This window comes from Hippoglossus stenolepis, chromosome 1, assembly GCF_022539355.2.
Source record: "Hippoglossus stenolepis isolate QCI-W04-F060 chromosome 1, HSTE1.2, whole genome shotgun sequence".
Classification (NCBI taxonomy): domain Eukaryota; kingdom Metazoa; phylum Chordata; class Actinopteri; order Pleuronectiformes; family Pleuronectidae; genus Hippoglossus; species Hippoglossus stenolepis.
The window spans coordinates 15868455-15895494 of record NC_061483.1 but is presented as its reverse complement, the minus strand read 5'-3'; the positions used below and the strand labels follow the sequence as shown (position 1 = coordinate 15895494).

At 41.4% G+C, this 27040-nt stretch overlaps 1 protein-coding gene across 2 annotated transcripts; it reads right to left on the bottom strand.

Moving 5' to 3' along the window:
* Positions 1 to 9761: 9761 nt before the first annotated feature.
* fes (FES proto-oncogene, tyrosine kinase) lies at positions 9762 to 26449 on the bottom strand. 2 transcript variants are annotated; one of them, XM_047341068.1, is made up of 18 exons: positions 26040 to 26449; positions 24972 to 25145; positions 24337 to 24433; positions 23913 to 24096; positions 22601 to 22738; positions 22331 to 22450; positions 22037 to 22159; positions 18842 to 19055; positions 18114 to 18194; positions 17027 to 17236; positions 16217 to 16339; positions 13872 to 13925; positions 12977 to 13095; positions 12735 to 12829; positions 12517 to 12640; positions 11606 to 11763; positions 11346 to 11468; positions 9762 to 10735 (listed from the first exon to the last, which is right to left on the bottom strand). In XM_047341068.1, the coding sequence occupies exons 1-18, from the start codon at positions 26262 to 26264 to the stop codon at positions 10593 to 10595; spliced, it is 2505 nt and encodes an 834-aa protein (XP_047197024.1). In that variant the 5' UTR covers positions 26265 to 26449; the 3' UTR covers positions 9762 to 10592. The 2 variants fall into 2 exon arrangements, with proteins under 2 accessions (XP_047197024.1, XP_047197025.1); XM_047341069.1 differs by having other exon boundaries at positions 18842 to 19037; positions 26040 to 26448.
* Between the last annotated feature and the right edge of the window lie 591 nt (positions 26450 to 27040).

Genomic DNA, 27040 nt, shown 5'->3' with positions numbered 1-27040 from the left:
AGGATGTTTGAACTGTTAGGTTGTACTGACTGTTTTAGCTGCACAGTAACAACATTTAAATAATACAAATACATCAACTCAAACAAATCAAATCAACTCACTGAACCTACAGATTCACAAAATGTTGCTAATGGCACATTTTAAGAAAATTATAGAAAATTAAGGTTAATAAAAACACACAGAAGGATCAGAAGTTAAATTCACAAACTACTGACAATAATCATTGTTCAGTTCTAATACTTGAGATTATAGTCCCGCTTTCATGTGTGAAAAAGAAACACATATAATTTAAATACAGGCATGGACACAGGAAATTCACACGCAATTAGAGTCACATTTAAAAAGAGTGCGAGTGGGAAAAAAAATAGCGTTGTAATCTGCAGGCTTTTAAAATCCTCAAGCAAAAGCAACTCTCAGCTTGTTTGATTTGTGAGGGTAGAATCTAAAACCAGTTCTTCCAATCTCAGGTTGAACGTTAAAATATCCTGTGGCGTGACATTGCAGGTTCTGCATGTGACACCACAGAGCACCGGCTCACATGATCAGGAAGCAAGCAGAAAAAATCAAACTACAAACCATATTTCCACGGAATCACGTCGGCCATGACACCTGTCAGCATGCTGATGTTTAAATCCACTACTACTCTCACAAGTCATTAAAACAGTCATTGTATGTGGAAATTATAAGTTATATATCATAACAGTTAAAATCTATCTGAAAGTATCTGATCATTTTATCTTTATAATTTCCATTGCTTAGTTTTGTCTTTACTTGCTGGAGATGGGTTTCCATAGTTATTAGATACAAACAGGTTTGTAAGTGTTGACTGTAGTTTAGACGCCATCAGCTCCTGAATCTAAAATCGGTGTCAATGTGCCATCACTCTTTATTGTTGTACAATTAGATATAAATGGTTACCATGTTTGCCTTTTAGTCGACACACTCTAACCCATAATAACAAATATCTGCAATCTCTCTAGTAAAAGTATGAAGACAGCTGGTTACGGTACTACAAACTTTAAGGCATGAAGAAAAAGACTCTTGTCAGAACTCAAATAAAACTAAAGGAGCAGATCCTTTTTAATCTTCTTTAAAACGAAGCAGCATCGTGAAACCTCACTGTCGACCAATTCAACCAAACGACTGATTCCTTCAATGTTCAAGCTTCAGATTCAACAAGTTCTCAAAAAGACAGTGGAGAAAGAGAGGACAAAGAATGTTGTTTGACCACAAGGTTATTTTCGAGGCTCTGTCACAGAAAGGTCAACTTTAAGTAAAAGGTTCTGCCTTTCAGGAACATTTGAATAAACAAACCATTTTAAATGAATGCTGCAGGAAACCAGAAATAACTACAATCTTTCCAAAATAAATTCAAGGAATATAAATTTATGAAGGACAACAGTGGTGATAAAGTGTTGCCTTTAAACATTTTCACTTCGTAGTGGTTAAACATGTGACAGGAGGGCAGCATGGAGGTTTCAGATCTTATCTGCAGCAGGCATTTCAACAATGTTCTCTGTCACATGCTGTGCTGTACTCTGCCTTGGGCACTCCGAGCCAAAGAATGATGCGCCTGGAGATATTATGAGCTGCTGTCACTCCACAGGTAAGTGAGACACAGTTCGATGCACGACAACTATTCAAACGACAAAGCTCTTCAGGTTTGTTCCCTTTCACCAGAGCTGAATCTAAAACAAGATCTTCAGAAGTTGTACAAGTGTACGTTGGTCAACGATCAGCCTGGTTAATAAAACAACTCCCAACACAGGTACAGACCCCCATACGTTAAATACCTGAAACCTCCCATGAGAGGTGAAACACATGCCAGGCCAGTTACCTACTAACACTTGTACAACGTCTGAAGACACCAGACTGAAAAAAGACTAAACACACACAAGCAAGTGTTTTTCAGAAAAAATGTAACTGTACACACGCATACACATATTGCTCACATATGGTGTGTGCACAAATTTACTGATTTGTCACGGTCTGTTTGGAAAACAATGTCAAACCTGCAAGTCAAAAAGTAATAAATCATAACAAAATTTGATTAAAAAATTCCTTTTCACATGATGAATGTATTGTTGACTTTGGAATCAATTTGCGTTTGATACTTCATTGCACTTCATTGCAAAATATTTTCTATTGTGAGATGACAGACATATAAGAAGCAAGCCCAGGATGTGAAACTGATCATTATGACAGGGCTTATTAACTTGTTTACTTTGTGTTGGGTCAGAGAAATGAAAGGTAATTAAGTGTTTCATACTTTTTGTATTTGATGCACTTGGAGTATCCCGGGAAGTGTGACTAACCAAAGAATGGGGCAGGGACAGTACGTAACACAATCAGATGCCGCAGAGATATGAGAGCGTCAGCCAGTCGGCCTTTTCTTGGTGACAGAAAATGAAGGAACACTCCTGAGGACGATCTGACTCAGTGATAACCCTCAGTCACAGTGCTACAATCTGAAGAGGAGACAGAACTCCGACTTTGTCAAACGGCATCTTTGTCTCTCACATGGTTCATCACGCCACTAAAGTTCATGCACATGCATCCGGAGGTGTGACAGGCATCATGTGCCTCAGTCTGACTGACTGGGCAGGTGACTAAGAAGTGAACATTGTTTCGGTTACATTTATAAGCTGCTGTTTGTCTGTTGTTTGTATTTTAGAGAAACAAATAAGTAAAACTTAATGAATAATTTGCACCGTTTTACTGCCCCAGACGAAATTAGATATTGATTTGTCTAATTTGGCAAAAGAACATTTTGTAATAAGTGTAGGAATATGTTGGAAAAGGTAGAAGAACTTGGGCAGAACAGAACAGAGCACAGTGGTAGAGTACAACAACTGACAAAATCCTCTTCAACTTTTTTAAGTAGAGGGAAAAAATTGCTGTTTAAAAGTGTCCGCTAGGGATTTTGTAATAAAAATACCTAAATATGTAAAACCTTTTTTTACCTTTTACCTTTATCTTAAAAGGGCCTATATCACATGGCAATCCCTCTGCTAGATTATTAACCAAAAACAATTAGATCTTCCCAAAATTAAGCTTATAACCTGATAGTTTAAATCAAATCGTTTTAAAATGTTTAAAACTATTGGGAGTGACTATAAGGATTCAATACGTAAAGGAGTAAATCATCGGCATAGAGTGACAGCTTATGTATTGTTCCCAGGCGAGTATTGTGCCCTCAAATTTCTCCTCAGATCGCAGCCAAATGGCCAGTGGCTCAATGGCAACAGCAAACAGAAAATGGGATAGCAGGCACCTTTTCTTGTGCCATGGTGTAGCTGAAAGGGGGTTGTTGACCCAGGAGATGAAACCTGAACAAAGACCAAATCTGTCCATCACTTCAGAGAGAAAGTCCCACTCCACCCTGTCAAAACCTTTCTCAGCATCCAGCGACACCACCACCTCTGGAGTGCTGGAGCTATAGGTACATTAAGTATGTTTAAAAGTCTTTTGGTGCTGTGGAATGTTTGCCTCCCCAACATGAAGCCTGTTGGATCTGATGAAATGATCCCTGGTAAAACATGCTAGAGGCGGAGTGCTAAAATATTTGTCATCTACGTTTAGTAGTGATATGGGTCTAACCCTCCTGCAAAGTAAAGGGTCCTTATCTTTTTTAGGAGAAGAGTAATTGTAGCATTAATCAGAGTTGGAGGGAGACGGTCAAGCGACAAAGCCTCATTATACATATCACGCAAAACTGGAGAGAGGAGTGGAGTGAATGTCTTGTAAAATTCAACCGTGAATCCATCCGGACCAGGTCATTTGCCACTCTGTAAAGCTGTAATCGCACTCATAATCTCATTTGTTGAAATTGGCCTGCATAGATCCTCCACTACCTTGCTGTCAACTAGGAAACTGTGATGGAAATCTGGAAATACAAGAGGCTGGAAACACCAAAGTTATCCACGTGTATTTTAATAGGGGCTTTCTGCAGAAAGGATCAACACAGAGAGTCACAAGGATCTCAGAGTGAAGATGCAGGACACTCAAATGCAAGCATCTTATATAGGAGGACTAAGGCTGTCTCTCAGAACCAGTTAAGACTGGTTCTGTAGGCGCAGGAGAGAGAGGAATCTAAACACAAACAACTGATTTACATTTGTTTCCTAAGGAGATAAGCAGACATACATTCCGTTCTTTGGAGGGTAAATAAGTCCTGCAGCCCTGGCTTGTTGGGCCAGAAGCTTGCCCGCCTTGTCATTTTTCAAAAAACGTACACATGAAAGTTCGAGATGCTCTGAGGGATGTTCGCGGACTGGGATGTGCTCTGTGAGCCCCATTGAAACAACATTAACTCTATGATGATGCACTATATAAATGTCTTCGTGGAAAACATCAACATCATATCCAATAACTGTGGGTCATGTGTCCTAAGGTATGAATTGTTGTGAAACTCACTGGAGATGGAAATCAGGACTGTATGGTATGTGGCTGATAGGTAGTGTCTTAAACTTCCTGTTCAGAGATGGTATCTCTAGGGGGCGAGTCGGCCAATGACTCTTAATGCCCCATAAACAACTCCCAGTGAAACCAGCAGCAGGGTAGGTCCAGCCTCTCAAGGAACCTCAACGACTCCTAATGACCTGTAGGGTGACCTTCCAGCAGTCAGTTAGAACTGAAGAAGCCTCTTGGATGAGAGGTGAAACGTCTTCAAAAAACTCAACCAAGTCCAATTGGCCTGTTTTTTAGCACTTGGATATACCAACACCATGATGACTGAGAGTGTCCACAGACAACATCAACATTAGTTCAAAGTTTTCCTAACAGCAGAACAATGTGAGGGATGTGAGGGATGTGTGGCATGATATGAAGAAGACTACAGGTTTTAAGACTAAGAGGAATCATCCTAAGGCAAAAACTGGACGGTGTTGGACGGTGTCAACATTTGACCCCACATGCTTTTAAATACATGCACAGCACACCAGAGTGACCACATGTAGCTTGTAGCTGACTGTTTTGTTTAAGTCGCTCATCTAGGCTAAATGATATTGTTTGCCATGTTCCCCCTTAAATCACATTTCAAGCTCGTTTGATCATCCATATGTTTTCTGATACATTTTTTGTCTCTTTTCTTTCTCATGCATTTATGCTCTTTATCTAATTTCCTTTTAACACATTTTGTAACTTGGTAAAAAACAACACAAATAATAGTTTATTATGTTGTTAGACCGTGTATATATATTATTTTTTTTAATCAAGACATTATTGCACAGAGGTCACTTTACACGTTATTCTGTAGGCTATAAAATTTATGAAAATCCATTTAAGATCATTTCTATATAAGGAAAATACATAAATATCTGACTTAATATCAGAATAATATTTTCAAATTAATCAATTAGGAAGGAGCGTGCTGGAGCAAGATCCAGAGCAATAACATTTTTTTTGGAGTGTAGCAAGATAATGTATGTTCTCTTCAACCAATACCCCACATTTATGTCTTCTATCCTGACGTGGGCCTCTACACCATAAGACACTCATGTGACAACAGAATGTGCTCGACTGGTGCAGCAGATCCAAATGCAAATGAGCGAGCAGTCACTTAAGGCAGCTGAAAGAAATAAAACTGACAAGTCATTCCTTCAGTAAAAAGGTGTTAAGTGACAGGTGCCACGCCCTCCTCTGTGCAGGTGTTTTTCATCTGAGAAAAGAATTTGAACCTGACATTAAGGCCTAATTGGGAGCATGTTGGGTAATTTTTTGCCTTTCTACTCTGAAACAATTACAAAGGATTTGTGTTCATTGCAGCTCTGAAAAAAACTCTTTATTCCTTCTGTCGTCACGGGAAATGTGACGTCCCCTGTATATATGTTTAAATACACCCTCTTCCCCCCTCAACAGCCTGGCTGTTAATAGAGGAGGTTCCCGCGTGGTTTTAATTAAATGCACGGCACACCAGACTGACCTTATGATTGCTTAACAGATATTTTAAGCATTCTATCCATTTCTTTTATTTTTGAGATAATCATAAAGTTCCCTGCTAATTCTGACTGAATCGATGATTTTCCAAGCAGATCCCAGTTACAAAATATCCAAAATGTTGGAGATAGTAAGAAAATAGTGAACAACATTTTTATCGTCCTTCTGTTTCAAGTTTTATTTCTTGTCCTTTCTTTCTTTCTTTTTAGGTATTTTGGTAAAAAAATAAAAATACAGGCTACACACATAAAAGTTTATTATGCTGTTAAATGTTGTATATATAGTACAGTAGCTGCTGTAGAAACCATCCTGCCTGGTTCTGGCGTTAAAGCAGTCGTCTCAATTCGCACTCAAAGATGTCAGCCCAGTTGTCCTCTTATCCCACATCAGGAAAGTCCAGGGTGAACTGCCATTGCTGCTCTGGTGCAGGTGAGCAGCTATTTCAACCCACAGTGTTCTGACCGGGGCCTTTAGATCTGAGTTGACGACGCAATCTTCTACCTCCTTCAACACGCCCTTTCTCATCCGAGCAAAGCAGGCAGCACAGTGATAATCATGTTCTCTCCTTTGTCTTGTGCCTTTAACACAATCCAGTCCATCGTGCTTACGGTAAGTCATAAGCTAGACGCCTCCGCAATCTCCTGAATTACTGCCAACCTGACAGATACGTGTCGCTGTGGGGATGAGCGTCTGAACAGGTTGTCAGCTCCACATGATCACTGCAGGGAACTGTCGTCTCATCTGCTCTTGAATGTGGTGAAGACCAAGGCGATGACAAACTGTTGAATTACATGGAGGACATCATATATCCCATTAATCACCTGCTGGATCCATCTATCTGTCAGTCCATCCATCTATATTTCATGTTTTTTATTCTCTGCTGGACTATTATTAAATTGTTGTTGGCATCTCATCTTGCACAGGTGAAAAGGCATTGTCTCTGATAAACAGAAAAGATCATGTGTGATATTGATTTTAATCCTTATTAAATAAGGCTTAAAGGAGCGAACACTAATCTTCTGGTCCAAGGATGTTCAGGACAACAAAGCAGCGATGGATCACAGCGGTTTGCAGAAAGTTGTGTAACAACCCACAGTAACCTCTCCATGACATTACACACCCATCATGAGCTGGCGTGTCACTGTCACGCAACCATGTCACTTGCTTTTGTCTCAACAATTTGAAAGTTTTCTGTCCTTGTGGTTGTTTTTCTACTTGAGTCCTTCAGATGTTATGTTTTGATGTTGATATTCCAACAGCAACCGTAGTTATGAGCTGGCAGCTGCAGTCAGGACTGGTTTGCCCACTATACAGCAAGAGAACATTTTCACAAGACTATAAGCATTTTAAACCTTTTTGATTTGCTGAAGATCTTTTTCTACACTAATAAGTGGTAACATTAGATAGACAGTTAAATATATTCTTCTTGTTCTTTGAGTAAACGAACAACAAAATAGTGCAGACTTTACAAAACCAATCCTGTCAAACAAGTGACGATCATTTGGCTGCAGGTACAAAAATGCTGTCTAGACAAGCAGCTACTTATGTATGTTTAGATTTCCCTGAAGTAGTGGAAAGTTTCCAGAAGTGACAATAATGATTTGCCTGTGTTTCACAGTGATAAATCATTAGTTTTAATCTGTTAATATGGTTACAGGGTCTGAAACTGGATTAACATTATTTTATTAATATATATATATATATTTATATAAACAAAATAAATATATTATTCTCATCAGGTCTTAAAATCTGTTTTTACAGAGGCATTATCCATGTATAATTTGTTTGGGCTTTTTTAAATCCCTCTCTCAATTGTCAAGTTATAATAATTTCATAATTTTGTCACTATCTGTGAAATTCAATTGTGCTTTGTTAATTCAAAGTTCAATTTTTTCCATTCAGTAGTAGCACAAGTAAGCACATAATAATATATATAATATTTAAGACAGCAAAGCAGGTGTAGCACCTCTCTGCTAATTTGGAAGTAGAGTTTAATATTGACAAATGGATCATGGACTTGTTCTATCTAATAGAACAAGTCCATGATCGTTTGTCTTCCACGTGTTCACCACGGGTTTGTGTCCTAACTGTTCGTCACTTCACTCACTATAAAAACTCGGAAAAAATACAGGTAGGCCTACATTCTTAGATGCGTGCACAGCAAAGTGTCTGTCTGTTTAGTTAGTGGCGATGAGCAATTACATAAGACTGTGGTCAGTGATTTTAGATGAAACATGTTTACTATAGTACTCAGTACGATTACATTTTTAACTGCCTTGTTTCCTCATACTTATATCTAATGTGCACTGGGAGTATCATCACGTTGCTTAAGCATTTGAAGCATTTAAGATTCCGCTACTCAAGAGTGCTTTCAGTTTTGGCTGTGAAATGCACAGAGTGGATGAAGGGTTGAAAGGAGAAATCTTTTGTGACATAGTCATCTCAGATAAAAATGTTAATAGGTCCTTACCTACACTATGCTATCCAAACATATGATGAGGAATCATTTTCTGATCAATGTAAGCTTTACAATGTCTTTTCAGTCCTAACATTTGCAGAGTAATTTGTTATTCACACCATATTTGTATTGATTTAAAACTTAATCATATGGAGACACCGAACCAATTAATAATCACACCAAGTTTGGTCAAAATCTGTTGATGCTTTGTTGAGTTATTTTGTATACACACACACACACACACACACAGACACAGACAGACACACACACAGCACAGACACAGACAGACAGACAGACAGACACACACACACACACAGACACAGACACACACACAGACACACACACACACACACACCTCTGTGCTACTGTCCAGGATCCTAAAGCAGTCCAAGAATACAAACATTGTGAGGCTGATAGGAGTGTGCACACAGAAACATTCCATCTACATCATCATGAAGCTTATTCAAGGTGAATATGATCCTGTTAGAAACCACGTTTCCATCCCAACAGCTTTGAGACTTAATGTGCCCTCATCACTCTATATGTGTGTAAGGGAAGACAATGCCCTGCTTGTGCAGCTATTACATAATAAACTGTCAAAACAGTGAATGTTGAATGAAGCATGAGCATCTGTATTCATCTTTGCTTGTTAAGGTTAGCTGAGGTTAACTCAAAGGTAATTAACCGGAAATGTTAAAGGTTTTAAGATTTTTCTCATATGAGTGAAGCTGTGAATCAATCAATACGCCTCAAATGTCAATATCATTTCTCCTGCATTACACACTTTAGTGATGATTGGATATTCACAAGCTTGTAGTAAAACCTGTTTGGTTTGTAATTTGATTTAAAAGCACAAAGCAGAGTTCGTAAATGACAAATTCCAACTGTGAAATTTACGTCATACTTTTTCTCACCCAGGGCAACTGAAAACCTTCCCCTACCCTGCCTCTGATTGTCTTATCTTGATACTCTCAAGCTAACTCTTACAAATCATCTCTTTTGATGCACACACCTAAGCAACCCAACCAACAGAGGCAATGAGTACTATTCTGTTTAAATTCTTTCGCACAGAAATGCTTAACTCGGAGTGGTGAGCTAACAAAATTGTTTTACGCCAGTAAAGGCCCTACATGATTGTACATGTCCTCACCACATTTTTTTTACTCAAGTATGATTTACCCAAACTCATAAACGTCAGTAGCCTCCACATGTTTGTGTGAACTGTGAAGGAGGAAAAAATCTGTTGTAATCAAAACAAGTTCTGTTTGTTTAAGAATCTGAACACACACAAACAAACACACACCCTGTACCGCTGAGACGACGCCTTCAAAGGACATTATGTACCCATGTGTCTAAGAGTCAAAGATTACACGTATTATATTTTTTATTTAAATTACACAATTGTAGGCTGATTCCCTAACCAGAGAACTGTAAATTGCTGTATATGATTAGCAGGGAACAATGCATGGATCCTGATGAAAATATCAGGGCACATTCAGCAAACTGATTTCTATGTGGTCTGATTGAATTTGTTGGCCCTGTTTTGGCCTTGGCAGAACAGTGTTTGTTTTTTCAATGGAATAAGCTGACAGCTGCATCCAGAAATGAAACGGATGAGAGCTGTAAGAGTGAACCCGGTAAGTCGTTGTTGCTAAAAGACTGTTGAGCGGAGTAACAAGTTCAGTGTGATAATTGTCTGTGGGTGTGTCGCTATGAGTGACACATTTCACATGACATTACTTCTAGAAGAGTTAAGTTAAAATGCTCTGTAAAAAGACAGTTACATAAGCCTGTCTTTTCATTTTCGATAATTTCTCCATTAAAATGTGTTGTGTTAGTCCTGGATTCCCACAGGCTTCAGACTTACAGAACTAAAGTCAATAGCAACCACTTAAGCCCCCAGCACGTCTCTGTGGTTTCTCTCAGACAGAAATGGGTGTCAATGTTCAACTGCTCTGTAATGTGCTGTTATGAGACACAAGGCGTACGTGTATGTTAGCATAAATTTGTGCCGTCTAAAAGAAGACGGATGTGTTGAAAACAAGCCTCTGTTCTTTGGAGGAGGAGGCATGAAAAGACAAGTGAAAGGGGCAAGAGGTGAAGAAACAAAAATGCTGCCACCAACTGGTCCATTTACTGAATTTCAACACTTTTTCTGAAAAACTAAAAAACACACTTCCAACCGTCCAGGCTTGTATTATGTAATTTTTTTGTATATAGTAATAAGTTCAGCACGGAGTTTCTTGAAAGATGGTCTGTGTTTGGCATCGTACTGCCAGCAGCTGGTCATAATCCTGGAGATTTCCACGGGGCAGCCATGAGGAGCAGGCATACGGTATCCTGAAACACACACAGCATCATTTTTAAATGATTATAAAATACTTTTAAAATCACTTTTAAGGCCCTGTCTGGTTTGGCACACCCTTATATCTCCGAGCTGCTCTACCCCTATGACCAAACACGCTGCAGATCTATCATCTGTCCCTAAACCCCTGGACTTTGGAAGGCCTTGCCCCAGGAGATCAGGCGCTGAATTGGTCTCCCATTTAAAAACACTCCTTAAAACACATTTGTACAAAGCTGCTTTTAATTCTTGATTCTGATTCTGATACTTTTATTTGGTTTTACTTATGTAATGGTGGTTATGATGATTCCTGTCACTTTTGTCAGTGTGTTTTATTCATTTTGTCTATATTTTCGGCCCTGTTTTTTTCCCCTCTGTGTCTTTCGTTACTTTGCTCTGTTTTAGGAACAGCACTTTGTATCTTTCTTTTTTTATAAGTAATATAAATTAAGTTATTATTACTATCAGACATATAAGCACACTGGAAACATGTTGTTATTGTCATTTTGTCACAAATGTTTCAGAAAAGGTGTGACACCAGTTTGAAGGAGCAGGGAACACAAACACGTGGACAGTTTATTGTGAGTGTCTGATCCGAGCATGCACCTCTCTCCACTTCTTCTCGTGTCTGCTGGTTGCTCATGCTGGTGTAGGGCGACATTCCCATGGAGAAGGCCTCCCACAGTAAGACACCGAAGCTCCACACATCACTCTCCGTGGTATAGCGACCTGAACACACCAGCAGGGGGCAGCATTGGCAAAGGCACAGACGGGTCACTGTCAGATTTCTGATTGACCATTTGTCAGAAAGAAAGAGGAGAAGTGTGTCTGGCTGTGACTGGAGGGCACAGGGGGTAGTGCTGTACCGTAGTTCAGGGCCTCGGGAGCCGTCCATTTGACAGGGATCTGTCGGAGGCCGCCCTCTGCAGAGTACACGCCATCCTCTTGCTGACGGGACATCCCAAAGTCACTGATCTTCACCACATTGTGCTCAGCAACCAGACAGTTTCTAGCTGCCAGGTCCCTGAAAACCATAAAAAAAGACAACAGAGAGAGAGAAGGGGTTTTCACAGAGGCTGATGAAAAGATGGTGAAAGACACACAACGTGATGCTGTGCTCGAAGAGAAACAGCAACAGAGCAGACGGCACTCGAAGGAGTGAGAGAACAGGCGTTCTGGTCATGTCTCTGTTGTTGCATGTGAAGCAGCGTTGGCATGAAGCGCTGTACAGGCTGAGCATCTGATCTGTCCCTGCTGGGCAAATCATACAGCGACCCAGTAATGAGCCGGATGTCACAACCTCATGTCTTCTCCTCCGGAGCAACAACAACCTCCACCACTGTGGTGCTTCACCCGAGGCAGGGGAACTCATCAAGATAGAGTCCACTTCCTGAGATCCTCAGCTCCACTCAATAACTGACAAAACCTCCTGCAGCTATTCAAGTAAACTACATTTAAAGTTGTACTTAAATACAGTAGGTGAATGTATTTACAACTTTAACCACTGAGCGAGTCCATGTACAAATCCCTTTGTCTAAACACCTAGTTGGTTGGTTGGATGGTTTGATGAGACCTAACAATCCGTACTTTAGAAATGATACAAAACTAGAAATGATGTGTTCTTCATTATACATTAAACAAACAGTTGTCCCTAATAAGACATAACAAGTCGAATGAAGATCATATCATTTCAAATTTGGTCTCATTTGATATAAAGTACGGTTTCATACGTCTTATTAGCGCACTGTAAAATAAAGGGATCGATTGGCAGACCAACCTGTGGATGCACTTCTTGCTCTCCAGGTACTCCATACCAGTTGTTACATTCTCTATCATCTTGATCAAAATCTTAGGCTTCAGACTTTGACTCTTCTGTCGCAGAAAGGAGAGAAAATCACCACCTACACACAAACACACACATATGGAGTGATGAGGGCACATTCAATCTTGAAGCTGTCGGGATGTAAATGTGGATTCTAACAGGATCATATTCACCTTGAACAAGCTCCATGATGATGTAGATGGGCTGTTTCTGTGTGCACACTCCTATCAGCCTCACAATGTTTGGATGATCGTACTGCTTCAGGATCCTGGACAGGAGCACAGAGGTGTGGGTGTGTGGGTGTGTGTGCGTGTGTGTGTTGCGTATGTGTGCGTGTGTGTGTGTGTGTGTGTGTGTGTGTGCGTGTGTGCGTGTGTGTGCGTGCGTGCGTGCGTGCGTGCGTGCGTGTACTTACCTGGCCTCCATCAGGAACTTACTCTTGTGCTCCGGGGCCAGGTTCTCTTTACAGGTTTTCACTGCTACAGGAGTTTTATCAGCGCGTAAACAACCACTGTACACTTCTCCAAAGTTTCCCTGTGTCACACCAACAACAACATGATCAGCTCCAGTGTTTATAAAACTTTTTTTCTTACTCATCAGAGTAATAACTAATTCAACATACGACAATATCCTTGGTGAAATGTTCCCAGAAGTACAATTTTATGCAGATGAAATGGGAAATAAAGATGTATATAAATTCTAATGGTTGCTGTGGTGTCCACACTGACCATAAAGAGATCCCGTCCCAAAGCAATATCAATGTAAGTGATTTACGCTACATCTGCATCTACAGTACATCCTCTGTGTAGAGATGATTTTGTTCAGCTGAGGATAATATGAGACTGCGGCTGTCGGAATTACACAAAGTGTTTACCTTCCACAGTTAGTTTTTAAAATGCGCTTTTTGTATTTCCAAGGGCAAATAGCCACAACAAAGAGATGGTAATATAAAGTCGAATTTTGTACAGTAAGATAGAAACTTTTAAGATTTCCCACTTTAAATGAATAATTCAAGCCACTGAAGACTCGTGACAGCTTAAAGCAGAACTACAGAAGATATTTTACTTTGCATTCTGTATCCATCACAAGAGAAGATCTCTTTCAAGCCAGAGGAGGATACAGTGCACCATGTTTTAAGTGACTGTGACTCATTGTGCATGTCGTCTTTGTCCTCTGGCCAAAAAGTTTCATGCAAATATGTTGAAAACATTTTCAGAAGGAAAAACACCTGTCTCTTTGTTATCGGTGGAATCAAAATGAAATGTTTGTGTCTGCTCACTTCTCCGTCAACAGATGTCAAGCATACCCACCCGTCCAATAAGCTCTCCCAAGATAATATCATCATGGTCCAGAACCCACTTGTCCTAATGGGGTTAAAAAACAAACAATGAGAGATATGTTGCTCTTTTATGTTGTGAGACCAGCAAAGGAGGACAGAAAAGAACAGAGACTATAGAGAATACAAAGGAAACCTCTAGACTAACTATACAATGGCATCGCATTGGGCCCAACAGTTCCCCCTTAAATTCAATCAGGCTGCACCAAATAATAAACACACATGTATCAAGTATTAGTCTCCTGAATGTGCCTGATTTTACATTGAATCCATTAATTATTCCCCGGGAAAATGTCCTATCTCACAATGAATTAAAGAAAGTGAAAAAAAAATCCTGGATAAGTCCCCTGATCGGGATCCACACTAAAATGTAATTGGTTCTTCTCTGATGCACGTTACATCCTTCCATCAAGTTCTGTGGAAATCCGTTGCGTGGTTTTTTTGTAATCTCACTTCTACACAAACAAACCAACAACGTACAAACACTTTACAGGAACTTGTCTTTACTCTGGGACATAAAACAAGTCCCCATAATGTAAATCATTTAATATGAATGTAAATAAATGTTATAAAAGGGTGAGATTTAGCTTTAAGTTATATTTGCGTTTAGGTTAAGGATATAGGTCAAGCAGTTAGTAGCTATGCTTACTGTGTTTATAGTAAGCCTCAATCAATGTAAGACAAATTAATGTCCTTTGTAGTTGTGTGTGTGGTATAGGTTGTAATTAATGTAATTGGTTCCAAAGTTCTAGAATGTTGATTCTCCGGTCTCTCGACGTCACTCTTCTCTCATTCTCCTCCCTGAACACATTCTTTACGTGTGGCTGGAGGATCTTTACTTGTCAGCGCTGAGCTTCTTTTTTTCTGCTTCTCTGTGATGGACAACAAACAAATCTCCATGGATCACACTGTGCAGGCAGCAGAGGCATCTACAAGCCCATAAGGGTCCTGTTTGAGACGCTCATTTATGAGTGTTCACAGCAGATCCGCTCATACAAGTCTCAAATTGCCTTGGCTGAGTTTTTGAGACTTCAACAAACAAACCAGCTCCCATCTGATATGACTGAACTAATTTAGTAGCAGGAGAGACGCTCAATGAGAGTCCAGCTTTGGGAGTTTGAACTGGAGGTGTCCAACGGCGCTGAAATCCTATTTATCCTCAATCTGGTGTGGGGGTTCAGCTCCAGCTTGAGTCTCCAGAAACCATCCCTGCTGAGTTTCAGAATCCTAAGGTCATCGGCACGCGAGGGGTGTGACAGAGCAGTGGCAGCAGCAGCCCTCCAGCTCCAAACTGCCGGGTCCAAGAGAGGTGGTGCCTAAAGTGGTGCAGAGCTTCTGGCAGCCAACCTACAAACACCAACCTCAACATGCAGCTCAGTACAATGGATGTTGGGTTGGCAAAGGTGTTGAGCACCTGTTGGCCAAAGCCCTGCCCTCACTGGACCTTCAGTTCGCCCAATCCTGCGTCACCAGACACGACGTGGTCTGGTCCATACAGGAGAGTGTGAGACAGGGCTACACCCAGGACGTCCTGCAGGCAAGGCACCTGAAGTGCTGAGAATTATCAGCAATATTGCAGCAGAGAAGATCTGCCAATTATTTGAGCCTCAGACAGACTGCACGCAGTCAGCAGATGAGGTGGCTGTAACAACCCCTGATGAGGACATAAACCAAGAGCCTGGTCTGGAGGAGCACCCTGTACCGGATTCAACCACAACCACTCCTCCACCAGCTCTCACAACCACCACTGCTGAAGACCTCCAGACCAGGAGCCTGGTCTGGAGGACACTGATCCAGACTCAGCCATCTTTACTTCTCCACCACCTCCTACAACCACTGCTGCTGAATCTCCTGTCATAAAGAGCCGGGATGAAGCAGAGCAACAGCCGGCAGTCAGCCTCAAAGTGCAATCTGCTGTGGTGCCAACACCGTTCCCTCCTGTGACCACTCCAGCTGAACCTGATTCGGTTTCAGAGGGTGAGTGTCTGTGTCGGAGCAGCAGACACTCGGTTCCAGCAGCGTGGCCGACCCCACGATCTGTCAGGACTGCGACGCAGACGGACAGTTACCTCAGTGAGGCCTCACCTAAAAGTAAAGGTGGAGTCAGAGGCCTCTTCCACCGGATTACAAAACTGTCTGCCGCTGTTTCCAGCTTAAACAGGAAGAGTAACAGCTATTCCCTGGTACATGGTTTGTTTCCATTTTTCAGTGTCTTTGGTAATCAAGGACAAGCAGTGGAAACCATTGATGCATTCAGATAGTAACTTATATCTATATCTATATTATATCCATCCCTGTGAAGATATGAAAGCTAAATACCTTGAGTATAGGTTTCCTCAGCACAATGTCAGCCCTCTTGGTGACGTGTTGTTGTGAGGTCAATAGATGATGGATCAGCAGAGGGATACTGTGGAAACCCTGTCCGTCTAGACGGTACAGATTCTACTGACACAAAAATAGAGCAGCATTTACAGAAGTGTACTGTTTTGCAATCAAACAGGTGGGAGAAAAACATGCATCAACATCATGAAAACAAATCATAAAATAATTGCTCTTTTTTAATCTTTAGATTCATTAAAAATTAACCAATCTTGGGCCAAATTTGTGTTCACTTTAAAGATCGGAACTTCAGCTTAGTTTGCTGGAAATAGTCACAGACTACACCTGCTTTCATAACTTCCTCCTGTATAATAACAAAAAACTGGGAAGGAAACAGTACGACCATATTTTACCAAATACAAAGCATTCTAATCTAATAGGGAGACCCACAGCACAGTGTCCAGACTTCAACCCCGTGGAAACCAACCAAAGCAAACCTTAAGTGCAAAACCTTTATAGGAACTTCTGCAACAGAAATAGAACAATTGTTTCAGTTCTGTTGTAGAAAAAACACCATGAGTGTGTTTGTCAGATGGACGAGTAAAGATTTAGGATTTAAGATGATTCATTTCTCATTTACAAAAAACCTAATGATTTATTTGTTCTAATCTTACATTTCAGAAACACTGAGACATTACACTCTAAATTCCATTGGCTGGACAAATGTAGCTGTTTTTTGACCAGTACTGTATATCAAGTAAAATGTGCTTCTGCGAGTCTTTTTCTCTAAAAGCGTTCAGATTTACTCACATCCGTGGTCTGGATTAGGAAATGCTTGCAGGATCCGTCCCATTGCACAGAGAGCACGTAACCCTGTTTCTCTTGACTCTTCCTCACCAAGAAGTCTCCATCAGTCTTCAGCAGCTGCAGGACCTCCAGTCTGGGGATGGCTCCGTGGTACCAGTCCTGCTGCCCCAGAGGACGATCCACATCCAGCACCGGGGGGAGGTCTGGAAGCACCTGGAGGCAGGAGCAGGGAGAAGCAGAATCCTTAAAGCTGCCATGAATAATGAAACAATAAGAAAAGATAGAGGATGGTTATAGGAGGATTCTGCAAAGATTATAAAGAGATAGTTCAAAGAAGATTCTGTAATACTTTAAAGTCTCACTGCACCACCCTTCATTCCTCCAGGGTACCACTGAGCAGGGAGTTGGAAAGAGGGAAGTAGTTCACACTTCAAATAATTTAGACTTGAAGGCCAACACATTATGGACATTAAAACATTATTTGCCCAAAATGATCTTTTAGAGCCAACATGCAGTCGTTTTTCTCTCTCTGAAAGTTTAAAGATGAATGAATGACAGCACAAGGCCTTTTCCTGATGAGAGTTTGTGTGCAGGACAGTTGAGTCAAGGCTCCCTGTGTGCTAACATCTGTCTGCAGCGATAAACCGACGACGTGTAGACCGGCTGCCTGAGAAGTAAACCTATAGCTTTAGATCGGGCAGAATTTAGCTAGTAGTAGCTTGACCGACAAAGCTGACCTCAATAAGTCCCGTGGTGCCTTCAGGAGCATGCGACTCCCCCAGAGAAAGATCATGTGCCTGAGTCAGCTGCAGCAGCACAGACGGCATACGCTCTGAAAATCTGACACTTTCACCAAAACATGATGAATTGTTTGCTGTGTGGTTTGAGGGAAGAAACAGATGTGGCAGTTTGAGTTAAGAGCAGGAAGGTGTTAGATGGAGGAGAGAAAGTGCCCTTCAACTGAAAGAACTGTCCTTCCTGTCAGCAACACACAATACTATAGATTCTGTTCAGTGTGTACAATGTGATCTCACACTATAAAACATAAACACTTGTTTTACATCGTTTGGTGTGTAATTGTTTAACGTACCTCACACTTTGGTTTAAAAAGGCCACTTAGATTGTTGATGATCCCGTCCATCAGGATTTTGGAAGAAGTTTGACCGTGTTCCTGGAAAAAATAAATAAAATCAATCTCATTCTATCAGAGTAAAGATACTTGCAAGATTATAAAAAGCTGTATTTAGGTGTTCAGTGGCAGAGAGCGCAGGGATATAGAGGTTCACTTCTTGGATTTCACTGTTTTTGGTCACAAACCAACGTGTTGCCTAAATTTGACCAGATGGTGTCACTACATGACAAGTCGGAGGATCAATCAATTCGTGAGGATTGAACTGGACTTGTGACACCTCACCTCTGAGAAATACTCTCAACAAATGTGTGTTGGTTTAGAAGAAGTAGAGAAAGAATGAAAAAACACACATGCACACAGGGAGATCATGCAAACTCTGAGACTATGGCCAAGCGGAAACCTTCTTCCTGTGAGGTGACAGCGCTAACCACAAAAAAGCATGCTGCCCTAAACATTGTTTATATTTTACGAGTTCTGACATCTTTATGCTTACATAAAGACGTCTGTCTGTATCATACTGTTGTTGTGTATCAACAGTAGTTTCAGACGTCCATGTTGGATCATAGACGTCTGAAACTATTTTTTATACCATGACTTGTTTTTGAGGGTAAATACAACACATCTGGCTCTCTGACAGAACTAATATGATTAGGAGGGAAACAAAGCGTGTGACAGAGAGAACATACGCTGCTTGAGTTGGATGAAAGCGAAACGTTGTCTGGGTCCAGTCTCAGAGCAGACGGAGGTTCTTTTGAGCCCAGCTGGTCCAGTTTCTCCTTCAGAATAAGTCTCTGAGCCTCCAGCTTGGCCCTCATGCCCTGAGACAGAGCGACCTGCTGCCGACACCCCTCCAGCGCATGTCTCTTGCTGAATTGGTAGACCCTGATTAAAACAGAGCAGCTTTATATCCACAAAGGTAAAGTATAAAGGGAGGAAAAAGTCAATAAAACCACACAAGTGACACAATCCGAGAGCACAGGAGCACAAAAAGAGCCTGTCTGGGCAAATACGTCTGCAGATGCTTCCTATTGATTCATGAAATCAATAATAGGGCTTCTTTAACAAGCGCTTAGTCAGCCGGTGAGCATGTAAGAGCATTAAACCTCAAATAACCCGAGAGCCTCTGAAATCCTAAACCACAACTGAGCTGGGTCTTCATTGTAGAGATTCTTGAAGCTACAGCATCGACACAGGGTCCAACCACCATCTGATCCCCATCACCCCGACCCCCACTTTGTGGACGCTGTTGTCACCTCTGAGTTCCTGTGCAGCACACACACGTCACACACTGCAGCCACAGCTCCATTATGAGTCACTTAGCAAGTCCCTCTAGGGCAATTTGGTTAGAGCTGAAACAATTCCTCAGTTGTCAGGAAATGAATCAGCTACCAATGTTTGTTCGGGTCATTTATCAAGAACCAAAGCCGACGTTCTCTGATTTCCGCCTCTCAGATGTGACAATTTGCAGCTGCTCTTTGTGAACTCCATGTGTTTGAGTTTTGGGATGTTTGAAATAATCATTAGTTTCTTCCTAAATTTATTATTTGTTATTCATGTTTTAATTAGTCCAATATAACAATGTTGTAGGATTTGCAAATTGACATAGGGGTCATTGACGTGACGCCTATATTTTCTGTCCGACTGCCTTTTCTTCTGTTAAAAAAAGGTTTAAATACATAAAGAAATACCATATATATGTAGTACCTGTCCCGTATATGTACACACTTTAAATTTCCAAAAACCATTAGTTATTTAATTCTGACCCTGTAGCAAGAGCGGAGAATCTTGCTCAGAGAAGAGAAAGGTATGTTAAAACATTTTAAAAATGAAAACTACAAATAAACCATCTAGATGAAAAAACACTAAAATCAAATAATTTGAAATTTTTATATGATTTTATGTGTACACAACATTCCTAATGTTTGAATAATTACAATAGATATTCTTTTTTTTTGTATTTTAAAATTGGCCTATTAAAAATCCTTATACGTCATTGACCCACAGACCAAGCGAGCCAGGGGCTCTCTGGGGCCTGAGGAGTCTTTAGGGTAGTTGCCTATACTTTACTGGTAATCTCGACTTGTGAGAGTGTCACTGTGAAAGCAATAAAGTACATCAAAGAACTTCTAATGCACTGAAGTCTGGACGTTTTCCTCAATATTTCCAGAGGGGCTGTATGTGAGTGTCTGGTTCAGTTGCTCCAAACTTTTTCGACCAGCCCCATAGTGAAATGTCAGAGTGAGCCCACGTGAGAATACAGCAGTAACATTTCCAGAAAATGAGCACAGTGAGCGAGTAGGTGTGATGATGACGTTTCTAATACATATCAGATGCGAAACTGGATGACCACATATATCTCAGAATGAAAGACGCTGACAAAGAGGTTCACTTGGAAAGACAAACGTGATTCGAGAGCTTTGGACTAAAGGGCCATTGCCGGTGTTCTGCTTCCTGCACCTTCTAACCAGGCACCACCCCTCACCTGAATGTTACAGAAATGTTCCTGTTGCTGTGAACGCATCTGACCGGGACAATCTCCAGAAAATGAGCAAACCCAATATACCAGGCATTTTTTTAAGGGTCTGAAAACCGCTCTACAGACAGGAAGTGATATCAGTCATATCATTTAGCTTTTCACCAAAGAGGGGGAATAAGGATAATTTTACAAAATGTCTAAAACTATTCCTATAACTTATAAGCCAACATCAATCAATCAATCAAATTTTATTTTTAAAGCCCATATTCTCAAATCACAATTTGTCTCATACGGCTTCAACAAGGTGTGACAGTGTTCTTAACCACATGTGAGGGATCCCTCTCCCAGGACGGACAGAAGTGCAATAGATGTGTAATGAAGAACATCAGAAAAACAAGGGTATTTACAGCATTAATGAGAATAAACAGTTTGTAACGTAATGGGAGGTAAATGAATTGATGAATTTTTGTCAGTAATGGTAGAGTATCTGACATATTGTGTATCAAGTAGTCTTGTTATCATGACCCGCAGCCACCACGATCAGATGAGTGAGATGTCCTCAAAGTGTTCAGATTAGAGAAAAGTTGGGTAAACAAAGATGAGATGAGCGATGATGTGATGTGATTAAAAGCTGCAGATGAGTGTCTTTGTAGTGAGAAGAGAACAGGCCAAACGCTGACATGTTATTGCAAGTCCTTCAAATGTACATAACAGCCTCCAAACTTGCTTTGCAAATAATATCAATATCAAATTCAGTGTCTAAATGCTGCTCTGAATGCTCAAGGACACTTTGGCTGCAGCATCGAACCAGCAACCGTGTGCTCACCCCACATCCCCTCTATTCCCGAGCCACGTCTCCCCACAGGTCCCACAAGGTCAAACTAACACAGTTGATTTCATAATCCAGAGCAAAGCGCGAACAAATCCTCCGCTCGTTTCTCAAACACCACCCCCCCACCTCCCCTGTGTGTGCTCCCCAGGTGCCTCAGCAAGTTATCGGGCTTTTGCAAATGCACACGTTGTTTCAGAGTGTGTCCTCCAGGAGCTTGTTAATGACTCGTTCCCTCCCACAGGACTGTGAACCTCTAACACCTTCACACAGCCTCGCCAACCAAGACAAACAAGGGGATTGAGCTCCATATCTCAGACCATATGACTGCATTATAATTCATGAGGCACTTACTGCCCCCAAGAGAAAACACTGGCTATTAGCTGTTGCCGAGCCAAGAGCCCACTGAACTCTCCAGATGGAAAGGCCTGCCTGCAGAGAATATCTTCGGCAATTTGTCTTTGCAGTTAGCAAAAGGCTGCGTGGTTTTATTTTTTTATGTTTAAAACTCCTCTGAAGCTCTGAATACAGCGTCAGAGGATGACTGATTCTGGCTCGTGTCTGTGGTCCGCTCACCTCTGGCCTTTTTTGACACCTTCCAGCTCGGCATCCAGCTCCAGCTCCAGCTGTTCAACAGAGGTCTGCTGGGAGCCCAGAGTCCGAGCCAGGTCCAGCAGCTCCCCTTCCACCGCAGTGAGTCTGGGAGAGAGGGACGGGGGAAGTAATGTGGCGAGAGGAGGAAGATGATGCAGATCAGTCAGAGGATATAGGTGGCAGAACAGAATGGGGGAGGGTAAGAGGAACTAGTTGAGATGTTTAAAAAATGAAATTGGAGTTCAGTGATGTGATTTTGCAGTGTTTTCTTCTCACTGGTGCTGGATTGTCTCAAGCGTGAGGTCGTTCAGCTCGATCTCTTTGGGGTTCAGCTGCTCGCTGTCCTCCAGAAGACTGCAATCAAACTCTGCACAGGCAGGAATCTCCCCCACAGACCTACACACACACACACACACACACACACACACACACACACACACACACACACACACACACACACACACACACACACACACAGAGAGAAGGTTCAGGCACCAGTGCTCTACGTAGTGGACACCTGAGGTTGTAATGTTTGTGGCTGTCGACCTGTTCTGTTGAATGAAGCTGTCGTATTCTGTCTGAGGATCGACGGCCGTCAGAGCAGAGGAGATCTCCCTGTGGATCCTCACCACCTCATGATGGAGGAGAGTGGAGATGTCAAAGTACTCCTGCAGGATCTCCTTCCTGGTTCACAGGTCATAACAACATGTGTTACACTTGAAGCACAGATGTTGACCTGTTCATTGACTCAAACTAGTGTATTTACTTGTACTTAAATACATTTTTCATGTATCTGTACTTTACTTCTTAAATTAGATTTATTTTCAGGTACTTTTTTACTCCACTACATATAACAACAAATATCTGTACTTACTATGCCACTACATTTTTATAATGCCCTGCGTTATATCTTCACATTGTTTTTTATATGGTTAAAAGTAATCCTTAAGGAGAGGGAAACTCAGCAGCATGACTGGTCAAGACGAAACTGAAAGTGGTTTGTAGGAGGCAGACTTTTACTTTTGATACTTTAGGTATACTTAAACATAACTGTAGGAGCCACATTTAAGTTCATATAAATTCACTTTATTTTGTTATTGTTCCTCAGATGGTGTACGGGCAGACGCTCATAATACTGGACGCTTGACAGGAAAGACCTGCAGTGTCAGCCTCAATCTCAATAGCAGATAAAAGGGACTTTAGACTTCTGCATTTCATTTTGAAATGTTTTGTTTGTTTTGCAATGAACAGTGAACCTGAATTTGGATTCATTGTTTGGGGGATGTTTGGGCTGCGAGTCTGACAAACTGCCCCTGCACTCTCCATGTGGTGTCACAAGAGGACAATGGGGGAAAATGAGGTTACAGGTCAAACCCATTCTTAAGATGTTGTGCCAACACAGGAAGCAAATAATGTACTACTTTTTTTTGTATGTATTTAAACTTTTATTTAAATACAATGTTTGAATACTTCCTCCACCACTGCATTTGAAGGAAATTTAAACTGTATTGTTACCCCTGGTGACGATATTCTGCTCTTTTCCAGAGCAGTAGATACGAATTTCCAGATCAAGAGTCTGCGCAGTTGATTAATGCTAAGAGCCTGTCTCATAAAAACTTGTTCCAACAAGCTGTGACAAGTAAGACGGGAGCCTTGTCTGTCAAATATTGAACACATATTATCACTTTATTGTTTCTCTCCTTTCATATGATTCGTTTTTCTTACCGTAGACACAATGAAGGTATCAGTACCAGCTTTTCTAATTTGGATGTTTAAGTTAAAAAAAAGTCAAACACACACACACACACACACACACACACACACACACACACACACTGTGGGGTGCATTTGATCTTACAGTATGAGCACCATCTCCTGCTGCAGAGACTGCAGTGCGCTGAGCAGGGCGGGCTGGATCTGACTGTAGTGGTGCTGATGGTAAACTTGAGCAGCTCGCACACACAGGACGTACTCGTTATGTTGCTCGTGAAGTCTCAGCAAAGCTTTGACATAACGGTCTTTAGCCTTGTCTCGCTCTTTATCTGCACACATTTAGGGGAAGAGGACGACACAGTATGAGACGGTGGTGAGACACATGTAGGTTATTTATGTGGTTCAGTAGTACATGTGACAAATTTGTCTCTGGGGGGGGCTTCAGATCAACACACATCATACAACACCATCTATCTTCAGCCACCCCGCTGTCATAAAAAAAAAGAAACTGTGCCATCAGTGTGGAACTGATTCTGATCAGAGAAGTGAGTTATGGCAGGCATCTGCACCTTTATAGGCCTCCTGGTGCTTCCTCTTAGCCTGAGCTGCCTCTCTCACTGCCTGTCTGTAGCTGCTCCTCATTCTCTCCAGCTCTGTGTGGGTCACCTGCAGCATCACACAAACACACACACACAACAGCATCTTTCACAGCACAGAAGATATATGACTGTGCTTCAAACGAGCAGTTTGTGCCGACACAAACCGAGAGACACAGGAAGTGGACAGAGGCCTTAACCTCAGTGGAACATGAAACATGAGAGAGCCATGAGGAAATGATGTGACATTTGCTGTGCAGCTGGTATCAGGACCTTATTACACAGATCTATTGTATCACAGGGATGTGGACAACAACTGTCTGAATTTCATCTGCACTATAATAAACCAACTGCCATATAGAGAAACAGCGTTTTATACACAAAACTGTTTATTTATAAATGATGAAATGGTGTTAATTACTTGACAAGTATTTGTTATAAGTATTTCTTCACGGCACCTGAGTTATGTGTGGTCATTTATCTAATATATCAATGATTAATAAGTGAAGGTTGTGTTAGAATTTCACAAAGTAAAATAGAATTGTATTCAGTGGCATCTCCTCTTTTTTTTAAATCAGATTTTAGTTTAGTGTGTGTGTGTCACACACCTTGCTGAGCTCCTGCCTCAGTAGATTCCACTGCTCTGTGTAGGTTTTGCGGAGCTGCTGTTTGTCTCTGATGAGCAGCGTCAGTTTGCTGATGGGACCGTCAAGCAAATCCTCAGAGCGCTTCTTCATCACCTGACTGAGAGCGTCCGTCTGAGCGACCAGCACGTCCCACGACTGACAGACACATGGCAAAGGTCAATTCAACCAGATTAACAAACCTCGGCCAGGGCCGATCTGTGGCCCTCACCTTTGTTTCTGGATTAGTTTCTTGTTTGTGTAGCTCTACAGAATCTCATCTCATTGATAACAACGACTGCCATATTGTTATGTCATATTTTCCTACTACTGGTAGCAATTAATGGAAACCGGTTTAAATAGCTGACACATCTATGTGACATGTGCAGACACAGCTCTGAGTTAAAGGTAGTGCTACAACACCATCAGCTTATTGGTTGTAACTCAGGAGTCAAAAGTCCAACATTTACTCTAATTTTCACAGTCCAGGTAGATGTGATGATCAGATACAAACCTGAAGTTCACACAGACAAAAAGAGAAGCAGGAGAAGTGGGAGTGACGTGTGAAGGGACAACTTTTAGTTTCATGTTATTTAAGTATATTGTGCACATTTGTGTGTGTTCTCTGTTGTGTTTTTATTTGGTTTTGGGAATGAATTTATTTATCAATTTTAAACTATGGACCATCAGCAGAACCGAAATGTTGGGGTTACCTGAAAGAAATTAAGAAAAAGCTACAGTATACTTTGGGCTGATCAGTGCATTTTGTACATCTCACTTAAGTGCACAGAGGCTCCTGAGCCGTCACTACACAATATATGGATGTATTTTCCATTGATGACCGAATTTATCGGTGCTTTTCATTAAATTAATTTGAAAACTGAATTAAATTCACAGGCTCAACTCTTATAAGGAAACAGTTTCTTCCTCATATGACAATGACAAAATTAAAGTGTAGGTTGGCTGCAAATGTATTTCAGCACCTAAATAAATTGTCTATGTGTCTCTTCCTCCACTGATGATCAGTTAGCAGTGTGATATTTACGGCCTCACCTTGTTGAGCTGGCTGATGTAGTCCTGTCCTGCACCGAGCTGAGGTCGCTCCAGCTTCTCCACCATGGCAGCCATGTGGTGCAGCTGCACTGAGAACTCCCGCTCGCTCCTGGCCCGCTGACCCATCCACTTCTTCATGACCTCCATCAGGTGAAGCTCTGAGTCCAGCAGCCGCATGACTGCTGCATGAGCCTGTGGGCACCGCAGGTCGTCCCCAAAAGCCATCTCTGAATATTTCAACTCTCCTCCCTGCCAAGGATTTGTTGTCAGCAGTAAATTCTACAGCTCCTCTGTGTTTTCTCAAGAGACGCAAACTGAGCAGTGCCAGTGATCAAGAGCAACTATTTCTCTTTGACCATCGAGCGCTTTCACTTCCCTGTGAGAAAAAAAAAGGCGCATGTGAGAAAACACTTCCTCGTGTCTGTTTGAATGTGGTTACGCTCATTATAGAAATGTTGCTTTCAATTTAGGAACAACGTTAGAGGCCCAGTGATTCAAAAGCTTCAGATCGGTTTCAACACGCAGGTTAGAATAACCACAGGCATGCATGAGTCACTGTGTGCATCAGAAATATCAGACAGTATTAACTACTTATTTCCACAGTATTTGCACAGATACTGTGCTAGTGTTACATGCCACATGTACTTTACTTGAGAAATTCAGTTCCTGCGCTCCATCTCTAAATGTGGCTTCAGCTGTCAATCATGACGCTTCGCCCCATTTTATAGCATGAAAGAACTAATTCATTCAACACTTATTTTGACGAATACTTTTTACTTTGGTGGGTTTTATGACCTATACTGCAGCCGTGACACGAGGTGATGATTGAGATGCTGTGGCTTCACTTTTGGGGAGCAGTCACGTCAGCCATCTTTATATACAGTGGCTGCAGCCTTGCATGCTGAATGCAGGACTTTCACAGAACTTGTTTTTTTCCAATGTGCTTTACAAAAGTAAATTACGAAAATTAGCAAAATTCTTCTCTCAGTGTTGTGTTTAAA

Bases quoted from the DNA above. Each gene is read 5' to 3' on its own strand.
- fes (XM_047341068.1), bottom strand. From the start codon at position 26,264: ATGGCTTTTGGGGACGACCTGCGGTGCCCACAGGCTCATGCAGCAGTC. The intron at 25,146-26,039 runs GTGAGGCCGTAA...TGTGTCTGTCAG, and splicing joins ACATCAGCCAGCTCAACAAG to TCGTGGGACGTGCTGGTCGC. The intron at 11,469-11,605 runs GTACAGCACTAC...TGGTGTGTTCAG, and splicing joins TCCCGAGGCCCTGAACTACG to GTCGCTATACCACGGAGAGT.